This window comes from Heterocephalus glaber, unplaced genomic scaffold (genome assembly GCF_053883595.1).
Source record: "Heterocephalus glaber isolate CG9 unplaced genomic scaffold, H.glaber_assembly_v1.0 deba00001067, whole genome shotgun sequence".
Classification (NCBI taxonomy): Eukaryota; Metazoa; Chordata; class Mammalia; order Rodentia; family Bathyergidae; genus Heterocephalus; species Heterocephalus glaber.
The window spans coordinates 1108175-1130187 of NW_028258187.1; the positions used below are offsets into that span (position 1 = coordinate 1108175).

The 22013-nt window shown below is 59.6% G+C and overlaps 1 protein-coding gene across 2 annotated transcripts in view; it reads left to right on the top strand.

Annotated features, from left to right (window-relative positions):
* The first annotated feature begins 204 nt into the window (after positions 1 to 204).
* Positions 205 to 22013, top strand: part of Susd4 (sushi domain containing 4) — a 68582-nt gene continuing 46773 nt past the window's right edge. Inside the window, exons 1-2 of one of the 2 annotated variants that reach the window (XM_004867465.4) lie at positions 205 to 340; positions 539 to 745. In XM_004867465.4, coding sequence (XP_004867522.2) covers positions 580 to 745 — 166 coding nt within the window. In that variant the 5' untranslated portion in view covers positions 205 to 340; positions 539 to 579. Of the gene's footprint in view, positions 341 to 538; positions 746 to 6099; positions 6564 to 22013 lie in introns of those variants that run through there. The other variant, XM_087209846.1, reaches the window with a different exon arrangement.

Below are 22013 nucleotides of genomic sequence, written 5' to 3' on the forward strand. Positions count from 1 at the left end.
AGGCGAGCGGCCCGCGGGGACCTTGGACGCGACCCCGAGGCCGCGGCGGCCGGGCACGCGCAGGGAGGACGGGGCGCGCCGGGCAGGTGCAGGCGCGCCGGTCTCCTATTGGTCCGCGCCCCTGCGCCCCGCCCCTGCCGCGCCCCGCCCCCGCCCCGCCCCGCCGCGCCCCCGCCGCGCGCGAGTCAGGTGCGGGCACGGGGCCTCCGGGCGCGCGCAGTCTGCGTCCCGCACCGCGGGCCGGGCCGGGCCGGGCCGGGAGGCGGCGCGGAGGTCGCTCACCGATGCGGGGACCGGGAGGCGCGGCGGCGGAAGGCGGCGGCGCGCATGCGACCCGCAGGTAGGGCCGGGCCCGGGGACGCGTGTGCAGCCGGCGCGGGGCCCGGCAGGCCGCGGAGTCGGGGCCGCGCCTGCACTCCGGGCGCCCTCCGGCCTGAGGCCCCACTTGCCGCTGGGTCGCGGTCGCGGCCCCCCAGCCCCTCCCCAGGGGTGCGGGTGCGAGGGGCGGGCCCGGCACTGTCGCTCTGCCCTCTTGCAGGCGCTGGCGAGCTGCCCGCCCGCCCGCTCCGCGGGTGAAAGATGCATCGCGGAGCGCGCCCGCGCCGTGGACGCCGTGGAGACCGCGCAGACCGTGGGGACCGTGCACGCGCGTTCCTGGCGCCGTCGCCGGCCCCCGGGAGACTCCCGGCCGCGACCCTGTGGCTGCAGCTGGCGCTGTGCCTGGGCCCCGCGCAGCTCACGGCCGGTGAGTGACCCCGCCCCGCTCCAGAAACCAGAGCGCGCCAGGTCCGCACCGCGTGCTGCCCGCGTCCCCTCCGCAGCTTCGATCCGACCCATTTTGGCCGAGACGGAGCGGGGCGCCTGTGATCCCCAGAGCCCCGCGCGGCGGGCTCGGAGACCAGGGTGCAGCCCCTGGATTGGCCACAGCTGCAGAAACCGCGGGAAGGCTGCGGTCGGCCCAGGCAGGTGGACTGAAAGTTAACTTCTCTGTCTCGGGAGGTGGCTGTTCTGCTGGTCGTAGCGGGCACGGGCTTCCCGCAGGTGCAGTCCTGGTGCTCAGCCCGCCGGTCTGGCTGAGGGGCCACCAGGGCTGCTCTGTGAGCTGAAGTTAGCGGGATGGCGTCAGTGGCCCCTGTCTCCTCGGGCTCCTCTGTCGCACTCAGCGGCTGACTGGGCGCGCTGGAGGGAGGGAGACGCAGTGTCCTGGCTGGACCTCAGAGCTCAGGGTGTCCCGCTCCCACTGCCGCAGGCGTCCTCGCAGGCGTCCTCCCGGCCCAGCCCAGATTAGTCGGGGTTCAAAGAACAGAATTGTGTTTCCAGAGCTGAGATACTGTTCATATGTAAATAAATGAGTGTTGGTTGAAAAACAAGTATTGCTTGGTATAAATAAACCATTTTCGTGTTTGAAAATATTGCTACTTCAGAAATCCGAAAGTGAAGATGGAAAAAAAATGAGTGAAAATTAGCAAAAGCGGGGGAGGCGAAAACCGAGTTGAGCCTAACACACAGTAACACACAGCCGTTCCGCTTGGACACGGGAAAGATCCAGAGCATAAGGGCATGTGTCATGCCCGCGTCTGTCAGAGTCAGGAAGAAAACAGTCTCCTTGGGTGGGGATCCCTTATTTTTCAATAACTAGCTGTTTTGGTCCTCATATTTTCTGTAGAAATGTCTCTGAGGAGGCACTCTCTTCACAGAGGACATGGTCAGAGGAGAGGCCAGCCCAGCGTCCGGTGGCCTGCCAGGTCTCTTGCCAGGCCCCTGCCCCTCCCTGAACACCAGGCCTGGATCCCCTCTGCCCCGTCCTCTGGCCTTTCTGTCCCCACCTCCATTCTCACTAGCCAGGTCCTCCTGGTCTTCGGCACCGGGAGGATGACAGAGGAGACAGCTCATCCACCTGTGGCCGGACCCTGTTACTGGACGTGTGGAGGCCGAGGCCTTGAAGGCAGCCTGCCTGCCGCTGGTCCTCCCATCCTTTTCTCTCCTTGGCCTGAGGGGACGGCTGGGCAGAAAGATCCCGAGCCTTGGAAGCTCTGGAGGGCGGGCTGGGGCTGTGGAGGCCTCCAGGGCCCAGAGCCCTCTCCCGTGGGCTCACCATGCTGTGCAGAGCCGGGCGCCAGCGTGGCCTTGCAGGGGCCTCCTTGGTGAGTGTGCACCTATGGCCCCAGGTGCACACAAAGCAGAGATTTCCTGTGTTAGGACAGAGACCCACGAGGAGGGCCCAGGACGGCAATAAGGCTCAGCTGTGTTCCGAAAACACTGGTGAGCGCTGGAGTCACCCTCAGCCCTTTAGCAGGCAGATTCTGACTCTGTGGCTCAGGGGTGGGGCCCGAGGTTCTGCATTTCTAATAAGCACTTGCTGCGGTGCAGTGCGGAGCCCACACGCTGATTAGCAATGGTGCGCTAGACTAGTGCATTCCTTGGTAATGTGCTCTGACTCCAGACTTTCTGTCATGGCCTCTGTTAGCAAACGCAGATGGCTGTGAGGCAGAAGTCACCCAGTGTCATCGTTAGGGGAAACACAGAGCGGATGACCAGTCCTGAGTGCGTCCTTTTTTTTTTTTTTATCTCCAAAAAGGTGTCTGCTTAATAGACACTTATGAAATGTGGGTTTTCATTTTTGATTGCTTTCCATGGAAAAGGAGCATCGCCATTGCAAGATATAATATCCTCGGCTGGGAGGCAGATGCGTGTGTCTGTCTAATACAGGCGTTACAGAAAAGCCTGAACCAGAGAGGGAGAAATAGAGAAAACCCTCAGACAAAGAGAGGGGGAAGAGCTCCTTCAGAACCGAATGCTTCGTCCTGGAAAGCCAGAGACCCAGTTCAATATCTCGAGCCCCAAGCAGGCATGGGGTGACTTCCGGTGGTTATCGCCAGGCTGGCTTGTAAATTACAAGGGTCCTCATTTGGAACCACTAACGTCAATTTCCCTGAGGACCCTCCTGCACAGGTACTGGGGTTGCAGGCCCCTGCTGTCCCTAGAATCTGTGTGGAGCAAGCTCCAGGGCTTTCTCTCTGCCCAGGTCCCTGGAGCCTGCTGGGGTCAGGAGAGGCCAGAGGGTCTGCCAGGATTGACAGGAGGGAGCCACACACGGAAGGGAGCAGCTCTTCCCTCAGGGTGAACTCCTGTGTCATCAGAGCTGCCCTGCCGCTCCTAGCTGTGGGGTCTTGGGCCTTGCGCATCGTGGTTTCCTCATCTGTAAAATGAGGATGATGACGTTCAGCTTAGGCCTTGTGGTGGCCAACCTGGGACATGTGCCGTAACAAGCTGTTTGTATGATTGAGAGCTCTCAGTGGTTCGCCGCCACTGGCTTTGGGCGTTTGTGTGAGGGGCAGGGAGTGCTGGGGCAGAAGGGTCCGGCGGGGTTGTGCCGGGAGCGCCCCGCCCCGCCCGCGCCAGCCGTGTGCAGTGTCCTTACCTGGAGACCCCTCCCTTGCGCTCCATTGCTTGCCCGCTGAGCAGGTTGCCCTTTGAAGCAGTGCCATGACCGTGTCCATTTCCCGGCCGTGAACCCCCTCCCTGGGCTCCTGTTGCCCCAGGGTGCAGCCTGCCTCGGGGTACTGGCTCATGCTTCATAGTGCCGAGGGCAGGAGCCCAGACTTGCTCCTCTCTGTGCCCCAGGCACCCAGCGAGCACCTGACTCTGGACCCTCAGCCTCTGTTGAGGAAGGCAAGAGGAAGCTTCCCATGGCCGTTTGGACCTTGGAGCACAGTTACCGGGTTCCACAGCGGCTGAGGTCACAGCCAGCTGGCGGGGTGGGGAGTTCGGAGGAAAAGCAGGATGGCTGCAGAGAAGCAGGGGGACTTGGGTGGGCTGGGGTGTCCCAGGCAGGGCGCCTTGGTGAGCACAGGTGCACAGGTGGTGAGGGTGGGCTGTGCCTGCAGGGCCCCGCCCTGGCTCCAGGAGCCGTGTTGAGGACCCTGAGGGGCCACTGAGGATTTAGGTCAGCAAGCTGGCTTGCCCAAGTCCCCTGACCACTGCCCCTCCAGCACCGTGTCACGGTTTGAGGGCTGAACGGAGCCCTGCAAGTCTCGCTTGGCCCTGGGGCTGCGGGGAGGGCCTGTGCCTTCAGGGAATGGTGCCTGCTGTCTACCAGCTGGTGGTAGGTGCGCGTCCCTTGAGGTTTTGCTGAGAGCATGTTTCTTACGTGGTAGAGTAATGCTCCTTCTGAAGTAGAGCAGTGATGGGTCTGAAATCCACAATTCAAACTCTGCTTTACTGAGCCTGTAAACAAAGTTCCACTCCAGGAACTCTGAGGTGACTTCTCAGCCAAAGGCTGCTGTAATAGAAGCAGCATGGAGACTCCATGTACCCGCAGGGTGGGGGCTGAAGGCTGTGGGGCCGAGGAGGATTTCAGATACCAAGTAGCCTGAGGTTCGAGGTGGAGCGAATCTCGGCCTCGCTCTGGAGGGCCTCGAGGAGCCCAGGTGGCCACCTCTGCAGTGAGCGCTGACAGCCGAGACAGAAGCACTGACTTCCAGGAGGCCGCGGACGGGCCCCGAAGGACGCGGCGCTGTGGGGCTGGCCTCAGCCTTCTGCATGGGACTGAGAGGCCTTGAGTTCAGCTCCGCTGTTGAAGGCCACACGGCCTTGGGCAGGTTGTGCACTCTGTGACTCCGTCTCTTCCACGTGGCCAGTGTCCTCCGGTTCCATGATGGCAGTAGAGCTCCCACCTGTGCCTCTGCTTTCTGTGGCTTAGTCAGCCTCCACTGTCACCGCCATCCAAACATGTTACATGGAGAATTCCAGAAACAGTGGGCAAGCTCCAGAGTGAAGGCCCTGTGCACAGGGAGATGGAGCCTGCACCGGCCTGCCTGGTCCCTCCTGCCTGGGATGTGGCCATAAGCTGCTTAGGGATGAGGCAGAACTCAACAGCTTTTATGACAGTCCGTTGTTATGATTGCTGTATTTCATTAGCCATGGCTGTTAATCTCTTACTGTGCCTAGTTTATAAATTAAACTTCATCATAGGGATGTAAGTGTAGGAGAAAAACAGTGAGGTCTGTGTGGGCTTCGGACCGACCTAGGGTTGTGGGCGTCCACTGGGGGCCTGGAGCACGTCCTCGGCATGAGGGACCTTTCAGGTACAGACAGGGCCACACATTGGCAAAGCCAGGTGTCTTTTTCTTTTTTTTTTGGTACCGGGGATCGAACTCGGATCCTTGCACTTGCGAGGCAGGCGGCAGCGGAACCACTGAGCTAAATCCCCATCCCCAGGTGTCTTTTTCGAGTGTATCCATCTGCCCTCTTTGGGGGCCTGCTGTCTGCCTGGGGATACACAGAGAATAGGCCTCAGCCTTTGCTCCTGGCAAAATGTACAAGTAAGGGGCATCTCCACTCAAAAGTGGGAATGCAAAATGATTGAGAATTATTTTTCAATAATTATTCAATTAAAAATCTAGTATTTGTCAGCCTTCCTATTGCTGGGACAAAATACCTGATACAACTCAAAGAAGGAGCTGTTTACTGTGGTGCCTCAAAGTTTCTGGGAATTCAGTCCATGGTCAGCTGCCTCCAAGGCAGAAACAGCATGGTGGAAGGGCGTGGCCACCAGGAAGCAGAGCGAGCAGGACAAGAATACACCCTCAGGTCACACAGAGTGACCACCTCCAGGCAGGCCCCAGCTAGTAGCGGTATGCTCACCCATGAGCTTAGCAGTGCTATCCACAGAGGAGTGTAGCACCTACAGCTCAGCCACCTTCCAACCTCGCCTATGAACACCTGAGGCTTTGGGGGACATTTTAGATCTAACCATACCGGTAGTACTTATTCTGATGAAGAAAGTAATTTTGTTTCACTTTATCCTTGCCTTGTTTTGACAGCTCATTTAATTTTTGATCATTGTAATAATATACATAGCCACAATATGTCCATTAGGACACTGAGATCGTTGCTTCTGATTCAAAGAAAGAAAAGGGGAAAGAAGGAAAGAAAGGAAAGAAAGAAAGAAAGAAAGAGGACCTCTCTCCCTCCCTCCCCTCCGTAGGTCCACAGGGCTAGGCTTGAACCCAGGGCCTGGCACACTCTAGGCAAGTGCCTAAGCTCTGAGCTGCATCCCAGGCTAAGACTAGGCTTCCTGATTTGTTTCCCACACAGACGCATTTCAGCAAAACCCACAGCAACACTGAGGCCAGGTGCACAAGCTGTGTGTTCTCAGACAGCGTCCGGCTGCCGCTAGCCCCGAAAGACTGGAAAAGATGAGACAGAACCTGGAGCTGGCCGATAAGAGTGACGGAGAGAGGTTTCCAAATCATTGCTGATGCTAACGGCAGACACTGAGGGTGCTCAGCCTGTGCCACCATTTCCTGCCCTTTACAGATGCGAAGTTACTGCTCGAAGCGACTGTGCAGGCTGGATGGATTCTGTTATCTGTCCTTGTCCCGAAGAGGGCTCTGAGGCCAGGGTGACGGGGGCTGGAGAGTGCACAACCTGTCCCATGACCCGTGCCAACCAGCAGGGCTGGCGTGAGCGACGTCCCACCGTGCATCCCCTCGGTGACTCTCCGCGCTCTCTGTGCTCCCGTGGAGTGGCTTCCCTGGCGTGGCACTTATCTGTGGCAGGTGCTTGGGGTGAGATGGTTTACACGGCATTTTATACCCCCACCCTTTCCCAGCCCAGTAGAAGAGCTTTCCCCCCTCTCCCTCTGGCTCCCTCACGTGGGGCCCCGGTGGTCAGGCAGAGTGGGGTCAGGAGCCTGGCCTGTGTGCCCAGACTGTCCTCTTTCCTCTGTCCTCTGGGCCAGCCTTTAAATAAGCCATCTTTTCAACTGTGTGATGGGCATGATCATCCCATTAGCTAGCAGCATACATGACAAGGTAAAGAAAAATGCTGTCTGAGACTTGTGAGCTGAGTGAAGATTCCTGACAGGCTACAATTGAGAGGAAGAAGCGACAGTCCCTGAGGCTGCCTTCACTCTGTCTGCTGTCCAGGAAGGCACGAGCTTCAGGTGCAGGGGTTGAGGAGAAAATTTGGCCCAGTGTTTCTTCCTCTTTATGACAAAAAGGCTAAAATACTTAAAGAGGAGAAATTATCCTCTCAAAAAGAAAAACCAATGGAAATAATTAGGTGACGTGCTCAGAAACTGGAATTAAAAGTGCATTTTATAACACCTTCTTAATTGGGAACACTGTAATTGATATATTAATCTTAAGGTAAGCAGGCAATATCAGAGACTCAAACAAAAATAATTCTTGATATTGTTTGGAAACAACAGCAAATGTGGGCTCAGTGCAGTGAGCAGCTCTTCGTGCTGCCCTGGTGGAAGGGCTGTGTGCACATGGGATGGCCTGAGTGCACACTGGAGCGTGTCCTGTGTCTGTCTGTGTACAGGAGTGTGTCCCGTGTCTGTCTTTGAACAGGAGCGTGTCCTGTGTCTGTGTACAGGAGCATATCCCATGTCTGTCTGTGTACAGGAACGTGTCCTGTGTCTGTGTACAAGAGCATGTCCCGTGTTTGTGTACAGGAGCGTGTCCGTGTCCCCTGTCTGTGTACAGGATCATGTCCCGTGTCTGTGTACAGGAGCGTGTCCCATGTCTGTCTGTCTACAGGAGCGTGCCCCATGTCTGTGTACAGGAGCATGTCCTGTGTCTGTCGGTCTACAGGAGCATGTCCCGTGTCTGTCTGTGTACAGGAGCATGTCCTGTGTCTGTCTGCGTAGAGGAGCATGTCCCGTGTCTGTCTGTCTACAGGAGCGTGCCCCATGTCTGTGTACAGGAGCATGTCCTGTGTCTGTCTGTCTATAGGAGCATGTCCCGTGTCTGTCTGTGTACAGGAGCATGTCCTGTGTCTGTCTGCGTAGAGGAGCGTGTCCCATGTCTGTCTGTGTACAGGAGCGTGTCCCATGTCTGTGTACAAGAGCGTGTCCCGTGTCTGTGTACAGTAGCATGTCCCATGTCTGTGTACAGGGTCATGTCCTGTGTCTGTCTGCGTACAGGAGCGTGTCCCCTGTCTGTCTGTGTACATGCGCATGTCCCCAAGTGCAGGGTGGACCTGGCTTCTGGGACGTTAGAGGAATCGCAGAGCCCAACTGGCTGTGTTGTGATCTTTTCGTCACAGTTCTGGTAGACTGAGCTTGCTGGAGAGGCTGGGCGGGAATCGGTGTGCTTGGAATGCAGGTCCTATGTGGCCCTCTCACGTTGCTGCTAGAGATGGGGGCTGTCAGTCCTGGGATTGCAGCGTGGCTGGAACTGAGCCCAGAGGCCTCTCCTGGCTGTTTCCTCTTTCCTGGGAGCAACAAGATGCAGAAAGGCCTCATTTCCGAGGCCTGATCGCATATGTGAGACTCTGTGGCCGGGTTGGCTGAGCAGTAAGAGGGAGGCTCTGTTCACCCGTGGGTTCACCATCAGCGTGCCCATGGCTGTTCCTGACGCAGCTGGTTAAGACTGAGACTCTCGGTATGCAGAAGTCTAAACTCAGAAGATTCTGATTTTATTCTGTGAGTTAAAACACAGGATTTGCTTGTTTTACAGAAATTCGATAGGGTTAGGGGTTAATCTGTGAGAGGCTCCCAATTGTGTTTCCACACGGCTCCTGTGAACTCCATGGGCCCTCAGAACCCCATCCGGGCTGTGTTTACAGGCAGCTGTGTTGGGGGAGAATCTGCATAGTAGGGCACGGGACTGTGGCCGGAGGGGGCTGTGTCTCTCTCGTGCCCGAGGGTCTGTACTCAGAGCAGGGGCCCTCTGTCCGCAGCCTCCGGGTTTGGAACAATGGTTCTGACGATGCTCTGGCCTTCCAAAGGCTTGCCTGGGTTTTTCCCCTTCTGGCTGTTTGTGCGGGACCAGGTTTCTTGCTGGCTTCGTGTAAGAGTGCTGTCCTTCGTGCTGACCTGGTGGGTGTGTCCTGCCCTGGGAGAGGCGCAGGGCCTGGGGCTGGCAGCAGGGCTGGGTCCGGGCTGCTGTTGCTACCAGCCCCAGCCTCGGCCTCCTGGCCTTCTTTATCTGTGAAAGGAGAATCTTCCTGGTCCGGCTCCCTCTTGGGAACCTTTGAGACGAAACAGCCGGCCCAGCCTGGAGCCCCCGCGTCCCGCAGGGATGTGGCGCAGTGAATTCACCGGCAGAGGAGGGGCTCGGCAGTGGCCCTCACTGGACAGCCGGACCTCAGCCCCGAGGCCCGTGGAGCTGACCCTGGGCTGCTGAAGTCGTGGAGACTCCTGGAGACGGGGCAGCAGGGGGCTTCCCAAGGAGGAGGCATCTGAACCGTCTTGAGCAATGAAATGGTTTTCCAGGCAGAGAAGGCGTCAGAGGGTGATTTGACACACGTCACCAGGATGAGACAGCAAGGGGCTGAGCACGGAGGGGCTGGGAGGTGAGGCCAGGGCACTGGCAGGCCGGGGACCCACGGGAGCCACAGGGGCAGGGCCGTGTCCTGAGGGCTGTGTTCTCTGTGTCCATGGGACCCTTGGCATGGGGGTGAGCAGCGGAAGACCAGGAGCAGTGCAGTGGGAACATAGAGCCCTGCCCGCCACAGGCGTCTGTCCTCTGCGCAGGCAGACACCGTGCCAGCAGGGACAGGCCGGGTCTCCGCTCAGGGAGAAGTGGAGGTGCAGGGCCGGAGGATGTCCCGACCAGGGAGGCGGAGCCCACTTGGGACTCTGCCCAGGCAGCCGAGAGCTGGAGCCCAGGTGGTGCCCGTCCCTGGGAGGGGCTGGCTGTCCCAGTGCTGAGTGTGGAGCCTGAGGAGGAGCAGGCACAGGTGTGCAGCAGGAGGGAGCCCGGGGCCGCGGGTGTGTGGAGTCAGAAGGATCCAGGCAGAATGGCCATGAGGGACCCTCACTGTCCCACTGCCTCTGGTTTGGGGAGGGGGCTCATTTCCGTGTTACTGTAGGATGATGCTCGTTGGCCCTGTGAACTGCGCAGAGGGACAGGCTGTGGCAGAGAGTGCTGTCCGGGCCCAGATGCCTCCCCGTCCAGGGGGAGGGCAGAGCCAGGAGAACGCATTCCACAGGGCCACTTGGTGCTGTGGCAGCTTTGCTGTCCTTCCTGTGCACCAAGGACAGTGCCGGAGGGGCTTCCCTGCTGGCCCCTTCCCATCCCCTCTGGTCCCCGCCAGGCCCAGGCGTTCTGTGCCAGGGCCGGAGCCCCTTCAGTGCGTCCCTACGTGGCCCTGTTCCCCAGCCAGCTCCCTCCTCAGTGGCTGTCAGGGCCTGAACCCTCCATCACACGCCCTGACCAGCTCCGTCCCGGGAACGTGTGGCCGGACCTCCATGTGCTTGGCTTCTTGCTCCTCCCCTGTCTGCCAGTGGCCCTGTCTGGGATCCGCCTCCCTGGGAAGGATGCGAGCCACTCCCTGTGCAGCTGTAACCCTCCCTGTCAGCCGGCCGGGTCCTCCCCAGGTGGGTCTGTCCCCCGCAGGGTGCCAGGGCTGTGAGCGACCCCACTGCACAGGCCTGAGGAGCTGGCTCACGGGCCAGGTTTTGGCCAAAGGAAGAGCTTGATATGAGGCTGAGAGAAGGAGGTCAGGAGTGAGAAGAGCTGCAGCCCACGGCCCACGTCCTCAGGGGCAGGGAGCTCAGGAGGGGCACGGAGCTGCTTGTCCCAGTGCCCCTAGGTGAAGCTGGCCTCCCCGAGTCACTGCACTGCCAGTGACAGAGACGGGCTCCTCACAGGGTGGCAGCAGCCATACCCCTGCAGACTTCCTAGCTCCATTTCTTCCCCAAGTGGGAGAGGTGAATTCCGGAGGAGAGAGGACAGCAGAGCTGTGGAGGAGAGGTGATGTCCGACCTGGAGCTCCGGCTCCGTGCGGGTGGCAGGGAGAGCGGTGAGCAGCCTGACCCCGAGCCATCTGGTCGGGCACGAGGAAGTGGGCTGCCCTCTGCCTGGCACCACCATCCTGGGCCATGGCAGCTGCAGGGCCGGACAGGCAGGCAGTGGGTGGGAGGCTTCCTGGGGTGAGGAACCCGCAGGTCCTCGTGGTGGGCAGGGCAGCCTGGAGGCATGGCCAGGGTCCCTCGCGCTGCCCTTGCATCGGGAGGGAAGCCACTGTGCTCCTGCCGCCGTCACCCGGTCCTCCACAGGCCGGAGAGGAAGCCAGAGCGCCTGAGGTCTTTCAGGGTTAAAAGAGCTGTATTTGTGCACCTGTGTGTGTGTGTGTGTGTGCACGGTGTACCTGCCTGTAACTCATGGGTGGACTGTTTTAGAGAACATGGAAACAAAATTAAGAAAATGAAAGCCACCCGACCCTGTTGAGCGCATGCTGTACCTTTTCCGGCACAGATATTTGCTCCCCAGTGGTAGACGTGTTACTTTGCATCTGCTTTTGTGGTGTCTTTTTGCACACTTTGCCTTCCGTGGTGCTTTGTCCCGCACACACAGCTCTGCCCCGGCCTGCCTTGGGATGTTCAGAATCCCCTGCCTCGAGCAGCGTGGGCGCTGGCCGCATGGGGGGGGGGGGCTCTGCACAGCGCTCAGCGCAGATCAGCGGTGGGAGCGGGAGGAAAGGCGCCCAGGGCCAGTGCTCCTGAGGAAGGGGCCTCTGCGGGGTCCGGTGAGGGGGAGTGGATGGGTCCCGCCGAGCGAGTGGTCCCTGTGGAGGGCCCTGTGTCTGCAGAGTGGCAGGAAGAGCCGTGTGGGGCCAGGGACGCTGCCGGGTCTTCATCGGCCTGTGTAGCCTTCGTTCTGAGCTGTTGATTTGCGTTCTATCAGTTTTCCCATGGATGCTTTATCTTTTTATTCTTTATTGGAAACTCTTCAAATATGCACCCCCCACATACTGCCATGACGCTTCTTACAGCTTTCGCTCACCCTTCATTCCTTTATCATAACCACACCCAGGGCTCTTCTCTGAGGTTTCTGCCCTCGGTACCCTGCTTTTCAGTTTCCTGCCCACCCGAGGTGGCATGGCACCCATTGCCATGTGTGGTGTTTTCAGTGTTACATGCAAGGGCCATATGCCTGGGTCAGTCTGGAAATTGCCCTGTGTGTGGGAGACACCGCTGTCACCTGCTGCTGCCCTGGGACCATTGCACAGCTGAGCCCCCGAGAGCCAACCCCCTCAGCTGGGAAGTGTCACCTCACTGACAGGCTACTGCTGTCCTAGGCCCTCGCCACCTCCCGTGGGCTGGCATCTCCAGGGCTCCACGCTGTCCCGATCTGCTACTGGGGCCTCTCAGATCTGAGGAGCTGCCCGCTCCTCCCTTCCCAGAAGTTCTCAGCCCGGGGAACTCTTGCAGGTGGACTTCAGAATCCCCTTGCTGATTTGCATTCATTTGGGGACAGGTGACATCTATCTGTTCGGCATTGGTATTCTCAGGAAGAAAGGCACGCCTCTCCATTCCTTTAAATCTTCTTTTGGCTCAGGGCAGAAAGGGCCTGGGACTCTGCTGCTCCATCTAGAAAGCGTCGTCACGCAGACAGAACCGAGATGAACGTAGGCGCGGCAGCCTCTGCAGCCCTCGTGGTCCCACTGCCTCCTGCTGAGTACCAGTGCAGCAGGGCGACCTCGGCCGGGACCCCGAAGAGCTGGGGGCGCCGAACTCCCGATGCTGGCGGGGTCTGCGGGCAGCGAAGGGCCACCAGGTGCTCTGCACCATCTCCCCCCCTGGCCTGTGGGTGACTGAGGCGGTGTGGGGCGCCCATGGGTGTCACCGCACACAGAGTTCCCCTTCTGGGGGTGGGCGTGCTGATTCCTCCATGTGTCTGTGTTTGAGGCAGGGCCTGTCATGTCCCTGGCCTTCTCCCTGGGGCGCTCTGCGGGACCCCTCTGAGCTCCTTGGGGGCAGCGGCTCTGGTCGAGGCCTGGCTGGCACAAACAGAGCAGCCTGGCTATTTTTAAGCTGTGGCCCTGCTCTGCTCGGCTGCCGGCTGTGAGCCGGGTGCTGACTCATGATCCAGCTTGCTAATCGCAGCAGTGCCCGAGGCCTGCCAAGCCCCAGTCGGGATCTGGCTCTGTGTCATGGGCTGCTGGGACAGAGTGGAGGCAGATGGGCTGACAAGCACCGCCCCTGACAGGGTCCAGGTGGACCCCAGGCTGCTCCGGTGCTGTTACCTTTGGACTTTATCAAAAATTTACAGCAGCAGCAACAAAAACAAAACCCTTCCCCAAAGAACACCAGATTGTGACAAGCTCTGCTTCTGATGTGGGCTGCTTCAGGACTTTGCATATCACACACGGGTGCTTGGCAATCAAAGTGCTTTTGTTCCTGGTCCTAGGTTGGGTAGCATCCACTGAAAAGGGTCTCCAGGGGACGGGAGTCACACGAGGCAGTGTGTGAGGCCAGGTGTGCCCTTTTCTACAAGTTGGCTTTGCCGGGCATGCATTACATTTTGGAAGCCATGGAGGTGGAATAAATGTTCCTCGGGAACCTGGCAGCTCGCACGCTGCTCCCAGGCTGCTGGCTGTGGGCCGCCCCGTCCCTCAGGGACCCCGGCACTGGCTGAGAAGGGCCACAGGCACATGCTGCCCAGGAGGGAGGCAGACCTTGTGTGGCCTGGACGTGCTCAGACCCTGCTCCCGGTCGGCAGGGAAGGGATGTCACCACCAGGACAGCGGTCATCCTCAGAGGAGCTGGCCTGTCCTCCCCTGGGATGCAGCCTGCGGCCTCCACAGCCTCCCTGCACCATGACATTTGTCCAGCCTCTCCACACAGAGGTGCTGGGCCCTGCGCCTCTGCCCGAAGAAGGCCCTGCTCACTGGAGCCAGATCCTGTGAGCACAGGGAGGCCGAGGGCTGACCTGTGGCTGAGACTCCCGTCCTTGGCAGACAGTGGCTTGGTCTTCCCTCAGGTCCTCTGCCACGTGTGCTTGTCTTTGGGGAGGGGCTTTGAGCACAGTGGCGCAGGTTGCCTTCGACTCCTCCTTCCCTGGCGAGAGGGGAGACCGCTGCCCCAGCTGGCTGTCCGTCTGGCGATGTGCCTGCCTCTCCCAGCCCTGGCCCATGTCCGGTCTGCTGTCACTGCACTCCGCTCAGCCCACCTCAGTGGGTCCCCCGACCCCACTGCAGCCATCCCAGGAGCTGCCACTCTGGACCTTGAGCACTGAGTCCCCACAGCAGTGGGTCCTGCCTCGTTGCCGCCCGGGCTCCCGCTGCCCTCAGCTGTGCCTGCTCTGGGCCCCTCGGCTCCCGTGACTGACCACTGGGATATCTTCCTCTGGGTGTCCACCCCTTGTCTCTGTCTCCCCGGACCTCATCCCCTGGTGATGGAGTGGCCCCCGAGCTGGGAGTGTTCCCACGGCGGGTCTTCCCAACCCTGGTCAGCATGAGCAGCGCCTTCTGGACCCTGCACCCAGCTGAGCCCACGCGGCTCACACCCGCCCTCAGTTGTGTCCCTGCACGGCCCCATCCAGTCATTACCCTCCGGGTCCTCCCGACTTATCCCGAGTCCCTGATCCCTGCCGGGCAGCCTCTCCCCACCCCAGCTGCCTCCTGCAGCCCCATGCTGCTCCTCAGCCCAGCCCTGGGAGGCCTCAGCTGCAGTGGGGCCTTCCCCCACATTGGGGGCTGTCGATGTGGTCTGCGTCCCCCAGTTAAGTGTTAGAAACTCAACTCCCATGGGCAGTGTTGGAGGTGGGCCTGAGTGCAGGTGAGCAGGGCATGGGCTGCTCTGCTGTTGTCACAGGAGTGGGCTTGCTGCACAAGTGACTCTGTGCCCCATGCTTCCTGGCCTCTCCTGGCCTCCACTCTGATGCCCTCCCCGGCCATGTCCCCTGCCCTGGACTCTCAGCCCCAGAGCTACAGAAAGGAATTTTCTTCTCATTGTGAATCTCCCTGGCTGTGGCTTTCTGTGCCACCAACCCTGCATGGCCCAGGACCACCACTCCAGAATGTGTCCCTGGTCTGTGGTGCAGCTGCCCAAGTCCCCTGCGCAGGCGGCATCGGGAGTGGAGTGGGATGGACGCCCTGCAGCGAGTGTCCACCTCCACGCCACTCTCTCCTCCCTGTTCCCGTGTGCAGAGCTGTGTGCAGCCACCCTGTGCAGAGTGGGCGGCTCTGTCTCTGTCCCTGTCCCTGCAGGCAGGCCCGTGTCCATTTGACGGTCATTGTGTCCAGCTGGGCCCAGGCATCCGCTGTGCTGCCCCTCCAGTGCGGTGAAGAAACCCGAAGCCTGTGCTGGCCTGCACGGATCTCTCCTGGAGAGCTGTGCTATTCCCACTCGCCTTTCTAAAGACACAAGAAGTGGTTCAGGCATCCCCAGGCGTCCAGGGGCCTCGCTGGAGCAGCCCGCGTCCTCCCAGGAGAGCAGCTCTGCATGGTGGCCGGTGGCCGCGCCAGGGCCTCTGCGGGCTCCGATGTCTGGAGAGGCGTGGTGCCGTGGCCTCGTTTCCTTAGTCTAAGCCGCCCTTGTTTTTGTCTCTGTGCTCAAAACAATTATCCTTCCTCTTGGGGACAGAAGCCACTCTGAGCAGTGGCTCTGGGAACGAGAGGTGGCAGGTGACCGTGGTGGACGCTGGTGCCAGGGACAGTGGTTGTGATTTGTACACAGCCACAGACGCATGCAGTCTCCTCGCAGCTGGCTCAGCTGTGCCCCTGACACCGGTGTGGCGGGCTCCTGTGACCCCCTAGCCACCCAGTGGCTGGGTCTCATTTGTGTCTCAAGCTCCCCGCGGTCTGTGGGGCGTGTGACGTGTCCTTACCCACGAGTGTGTCTGTGATCTGCACCACCGAGCCCGTTCTCAGGCTGCGGATCTGAACACCGACGGTGCGAGAGGAGTACTTGTTAGAAAGTGGGTGGCTGCCATCTGGGGACAGGCTGGCTGGGGGCTGGAGCGGGAGACCAGGGCCAGTGATGGCCTTGCCAGCATCCTCATAGCCGGCTGGGCAGGCTGCAGCCCCCAAGTCTGTTTACCCTGTGAACCCCTAGTGTGCCGACACTCACAGGGGCTGGGGAGGTGCTACCGGCAGAGGCCCTGGAGTCAGGAGGACTGGGCCCCATGCACACTGGAGACCTGAGCTGTGTGGGTTCCTCAGTCCCCTTAAAAACAAGGCAGAGTAAAGCCCGTGTGACAGCCACCAAGATGCTACCACAGGAATGGCGCAGATGCATGCAGGCCAGTGGGCAAGTAAGACAGAGGCAGGAGTTCTAAAGCACAGGAAGTGTGGCCTGCATGACACAGTGGGGCCTAACGTTTACTGAGGGGACAGTTCCCCACCCTGCCTAGGACTGGCGGCCCCAGTGCTGACATGCAGCTCGGCTCGGCTCTTGGATGTTAGCGGCCTGTGCTGATCACCCCGTGTGGAGAAGGACGGGCGCGACCTTTCTCCAGCTCCCCTCCTCCGGCTGTCGGGGTTGTTGCCTCCCGCTTCTGGTTTAAATCAGCAGTGGTCATTGGAAGGCGTTGTCAGGCCTGGTCACTGCTGAGACAGGGGACTGAGCACGGGCTTCCGTTTCTGTGTGGCCCGCGTGGAGTCCAGGGCCTCAAGCAGCTGGCCAGTGCTGCCCTGCGGAGCCACACCCCAGCATTTCCCTGTGGACAGATGCAGCCAGCCACCCACCAAGTCCCTTTTGCCCAGTACCCTGATAACTGCCCGTTCTAGTGTTGGTTTCCAGTTTCCTGAACTGATCTCTCCCGCTTCTCTGGATTACAGCCCGATTTTGATGGAGCACTTCCTTTTGTAGCTTCCCGAGTCAGGAGGTAGGAGGTAGATATTTTCAGTCATGACTGTTTGAATGCTTTCTTCCCCTACTGTCACACTCAGCCTGGTGAAGCTAACATTTTAGGTTGAAAATCACCTCCTTGAGATTTTGAAGGGATTGCGCTGCAGACATCCAGCTTTGGGATCCCCACGAGTCTGCTGACACTAGTGTCCCCTGTCTTTCATGTTGGGGCCTGGTTTCTTGCTTCCCCGCCCTTCCCCAGAGCTAAGGACCTTCTCTGTAGCCCTGGTTCTCTGAAATTTGCCAGTGGTCCACATGCCATGGGGGTTCTTATGCATTCTGTTTCTGGGAATTTTTCTTGTATTGCTTCTTTGATTATTTCCTCCTCTTCATTTTCTCCCTCCTTTCTGGATTTTCTGTAAGTGAGATGCTGGAACTCCTAGACTGATCCTGAAATGGTTTTATGTTTTTCTGCAGTTTTCTATGTCTCTGACTTTTTTGTTCACTTCTCAGAGATCTCCATAACTTTCCTTCCAGGTTTTTGTTGAAATGTAAGAACACTCTCTGTTTCTTTTTACTATGGCAGACATGGTGCATTGTATTCTCCTGCATCTCTGAGGACGTTACCTGTAGGATTTTCTCACTGCATTGTCTTGTACTTCCTGTGCTCTGCCCTTCAGCCTGAGGCTTCCCTGCCGGCTTGGAGTTCTGGGAGAGGACAGAAGCAATGTCCTGCTTGTGCCGGACTGTTCCTGGGCATTGCTGGGAACCCACCAGCTTCTGTCCAGCATTTCACCTGGCACGGGCACCCCTCGCTGTCCCGTTTGTGGGTGTCTTCTCCACGCCCCGGCTCCTGGAGGCTCAGCCCATCCCCTCCTGGGGGTGGGATGGTCCCCCAAGGCTGGGCAGGAGAGAGGAGGGGTGCATCTCTGCTGCCACCCAGCCCGCCCCAGCCCCCTTCTCCTGGTCTCTGCAGTTCAGGTCCCAGCCCTTCTCCCTCTGCTCCCTGCCCCGCCCAGATCCTCCTTCCCAAAAGCCAGAGGCACCTTTTGCGTTGTTGCTTCTCCTGCTTTCAGTGTGGTTGGAGTTTGTGTCCTTTCCTACTCCTTTCTCTCCAGGTCAGCAGAATTTTGGGAAGGAGCAAAGCGATCCAGAGTTCAATCTGCCACATTCTGCAGGAAGCCCACATTTTATTTCAGTTTGTTTTGGGATAATTTTTAGACTAAGGGCAGTGCAACCAGGCCCTGTCTCTCAGTGCTTGGAGACTGGTCTACACCAGTTGGCTCCTCACACGTGCTGGTTTATTTAGCTCACAGTTTTGGCGACTGAACGTCCAAGACCAGGTGGCCTCATGCAAGTGACTCCTGGTGCCTCATGGCAGGTGGTCCATGGTGGCAGCGTGTGCAGGAGGGAAGTCAGATCACCAGATAGAAGTCAGAGCATGACACAGGTCCCATGGCCCCTTCGAGGCCACAGCCCAGCTGACCTGGTGACCTCCCACGGGCCCTGCCTCTTAAAGCTGGCACCAGCTGCCTCGAGGCCTGGCACGTGGAGGTGAGGAGGGGCTCGCAGCCTGTGCCACACGTGCTGCCCAGTTGCCCCGTCCTCTGCCGGGATCCAGGGAGCCCCAGGGGCTCTGCAGGGTGAGAGGCTGGATGCGGGGTGTCCAGTTGGGGGGGACGGGTTAGGAGGCTGTGTAGCCTTACCCGTCAGTGGCCGTTAGTTATCTTATCACTCTTCAGTGTTTCCAGGACAGCGGGGACTTCCGGCGCGGCCCCTGGATGGCTGTGGGGTGATTTCCTGGAAAGGATAGAGGAGGCCCCACCCTGGCTCCTGGGGCTCCTTGGCCTGGGCCCTGCACGGAGAACAGATGGCTTGGGCCAGATGGGGCCTTCCCAGCCTGTGTGAAGGGGCATGTGATGTCACGGGGTGCAGGCCACTGTCAGGGAAACCTCAGGCCCGGTGTGTTTCCTGCTGCGCATGGGTAGCATCAGGGGCCTTGGGGATCGGTGAGCATGGGCGAGGCTCTTCCTCAGGCGGGCTTGTGGTGCCTGGGGGCCTTTGGTGAGTCTCACCCCAGCCACCCTCAGACACAGGCCCAGCGGTTGGGCTGGAAATGGCAGCTGTGTTGGTGCACGAGCTTTCACAGCCGGCTCAGAGGGGACAATGAGAAGAGGATGCTTGCGTTGGGAGCTCGAGTTCCTGTGGCCCTAGGATATGAAAGCAACGTGTGAGCTCTGCAGTGCTATGAAACCCGGCTGCGTTGCGGCTTTGCTGTCCTTTGGGTGATTGCATTCATCACGCAGTGAGCAGTTAGAGCCGCTGCTGCCACTGGGGAAAGCAGCAGGAGCTGCTGCCGGGGTCTCAACAGGGACGCTAGGAGGAGGCTTGAGTGGGCCCTGCAGGGTGGACCCCTTCGCACGATGGAGGGCGGGAGTAGGGTGGGCATGGTGATCCCAGCAAAGGGCCCCAGCCTTGAACAGCCCGCCTGCTCTGCCCTCCCAAGGGCCCCGTTTCCACTGGAAACCGAGGCCCCGGCCGTGGGAACAGGACTAAGACTGAGTGCTGCAGTCATCCCGTCTCCAGTCTGTTTACGCGAATTTGTCTCCCGTACTTGAACTCCACCGCTCCGTTGCCTGGGGCGCTAACCGCGTGGGGCCCAGACACAGTTTTATTTCTATTAACGCCAGGAGAGAGAGAAAGTTAAAAGCAGTAACCAAGACAAATGGTGTTGTTATTGGCAGATTTTCCTTTTGCTGTCAACTAACCTGTTTTATTTCCCTTAGCGTAAACTTTATTTTCTCGGGTGTTGTTTTCTGAATCTCCTTGGTGAAGACTTAAAATTTGATGAAAATAGGCAGTGAGGGTCTTAGGAAAGAATAAAGCTATCTCAGCAGAACCTGGAAGGCATATGGACCAGGTGAGGGACGGAAGGCCTGGGCAATTTTCCGAACAGAGAACTTTTATTTCTTAACTGTGAAGCGAGAAAGCCGTGTGTGGACTGTGGTTTCGTCAGAAATGCAGCCCTTCGAGTCATGCCCTTCTATAGCCCTCCCTGCTGCCGGCCAGCGTGCTTTTAATTTACTGGTGGCAGTGGAGAAATGGCAGAACCTCCCGGCTGAGAGCGAGCTAGGAATCCAGTGAGCGTGACAATGAGGATGAATGTGGCTGCTTTCCCACGGCAGCGAGAGTAAGCTGTGGCGGTGTGCATGCAGGAAGAGCGTGCCCTTCACCCCTGCCTGTGGGCGTGTGACTCGGGCTCTGAGGTGCAGCAGCAGAGGTAAAATGCCAGTTTGGGGCACAGGCATTACCGGTGACCGATCGTCACCGTGCAGCGCTCTGTCCTTGCATCTTGGGCGAGGAGGGAGAGGGGGCCCTGGAGGCCAGGGATGGAGCCCAGCCGGCCGAGAGCCTGCTTCTGGGATGGAGTCCACCTGAAGCGCCCCTGGAGGAGGTGTCAAGAGCTGAGAGCTGGGCGGGTCTGACAGCAGGTGCGGCCCGTGCGAACCTCAGAAGCCAGGGCAGCTCCCTGTGAGAGGCCACTCAGTGGCACCCAGCCGAGTCCCCGGCACGCACGTGGCTCTGCCACTGCAGCTCTGGCCCGTAGCCCGTCTGCTTCCCCACGTGTGGAGGTCCCATGGCGGGCGGGTGTGGAGCTGCAGATGTGGTGAGTGGGACCCTCAGCCTCGTGGCCCACCCCACAGGAAAGCCCCTGTCTCCTGTCCCCAGGAGTGGGTCATGAGGTCCCAGGGCATGGGGGTCCAGAGGGAGCTCGGGAGGGGCTCTGAGCCCCCTTTCTCGGGACTCCTGTGAGCGTCCTATCCGCCTCCTCCCGTGCTGGGAGCCACCAGGCCGTGCGCAGGAAGCGCTGTGCCCTGAGCCCCACCCAGCCCGGAGTCTATGCTCTCAGTTTTTCTCACAGCTAAGTTCAGTCAGATGCTGCTGCTGGGGAGTTCTTTTATCTTTAAATGTGCTTTTATTCATTTGCTTATTTTTTTAAAGACCTCTGCACAGGGGCCTTGTCCTCGGGGGAAGACGTGTCGCCCCTGTGACAGGGTGGCCCTTGTTCCAGCCGAAGTGTGGACCTCCTCTCGCAGCTGCAGGGTGGATCGTGTCATAGGACACACAGGAGCGGCCCCCAGTCTCCGGGCAGGCAAGGGGGTCGTGGCCAGGCAGGAAGGTGAGGCCTCTGGCTGCCTCTCCCCCGCCATGCCCAGGGTCTGCAGATGGCATCGTGTCCATCTGGAGTCTGAGGCCACCGCCCTGCCAGAGCTGGGTCCTTCCTGGTCCCCTGGAGATGCGTCCTCTAGGGGGACTTCTCCAGAGAGGACAGGCCAGGTGCCACTGTGCTATGGTCCCGTGTCTGGGGGAAACTCATTCTTCCTACACCAAGGCCTAAGCCTCTGCCACACGTCTTGGGGAGCCACAAGGATGGGAGCTTGTGGGGAGTAGTCTGGTGCCCTGGCTCTGCCAGTGAGATCTCTGAGCTAGTGACTGATCGCCTAGCTGCCGTGTGGCCTCATGGCGTGGCCCAGAGCCACTGCCCTTCCCACCATCCACGCGTCCTTATTTTTCCTTTCTCTTCATGGCCCCAGTCAGATGTCCCTGCTCCCTGTGTGCCTGGCTCGGTTTCCCCTCCTGAGCGTTTGCTGCCTGCTCGCAGGTTGGAGGTGGGGATGGATCACAGTTGGGACAAGCAGGGGCACGTCCATGCTGCCTTCGGTGGCCCAGAAACAAAGATGAGAGCAAGCAGTGTCTCTTGCAGCCCTCGAATGGCAGGTGGTGAGAGGTCCTCGGGCACTTGGCTGACCAGGTGAGCTCAGGACAGGCTAATCCAGGTCAGGCTTTCTGTCTGGCTGCTCCCACCTCTGAAATGGCCCCTTCCCTCTCTCCTAAGGGGCATCTGGGCCCTAGAGGCCCCAAGACCCCACAGCAGGCAGCGAGGGGAGGGCGTGCTGGCCCTGGGCTCTTCTCCCCAGTGTCTCAGTCACCAGGACCTCGGCGTCCTTGGCCAGCGCCGACCCTTGGTCCCGAGGTCTGCATCTCGGCCCTGACCTGGGGTTGCAGGTCCATCTCCCACCACTGTTCCTGAGGTCAGGCACCTTCAGAGAAGAGGTTTATTTAGCTCACAGTTTTGGCGACTGAACTCCAAGACCAGGTGGCCTCATGCGAGTGACTCCTGGTGGCTCATGGCAGGTGGTCCATGGTGGCAGCGTGTGCAGGAGGGAAGTCAGATCACCAGATAGAAGTCAGAGCATGACACAGGTCCCGTGGCCCCTTCGAGGCCACAGCCCAGCTGATCTGGTGACCTCCCACGGGCCCTGCCTCTTAAAGCTGCCACTAGCTCCTCATGGCACCTGGCACACAGTGGCCTGCGGTGGCTGTGGAGTCCCCTCTGCACAGCATCTGTGCCGCAGGCTGCGGCTCTGTCCCCAGCTGCCTCCTACATCCTCCGCCGGAGCCCCACCACCCAGAAGCC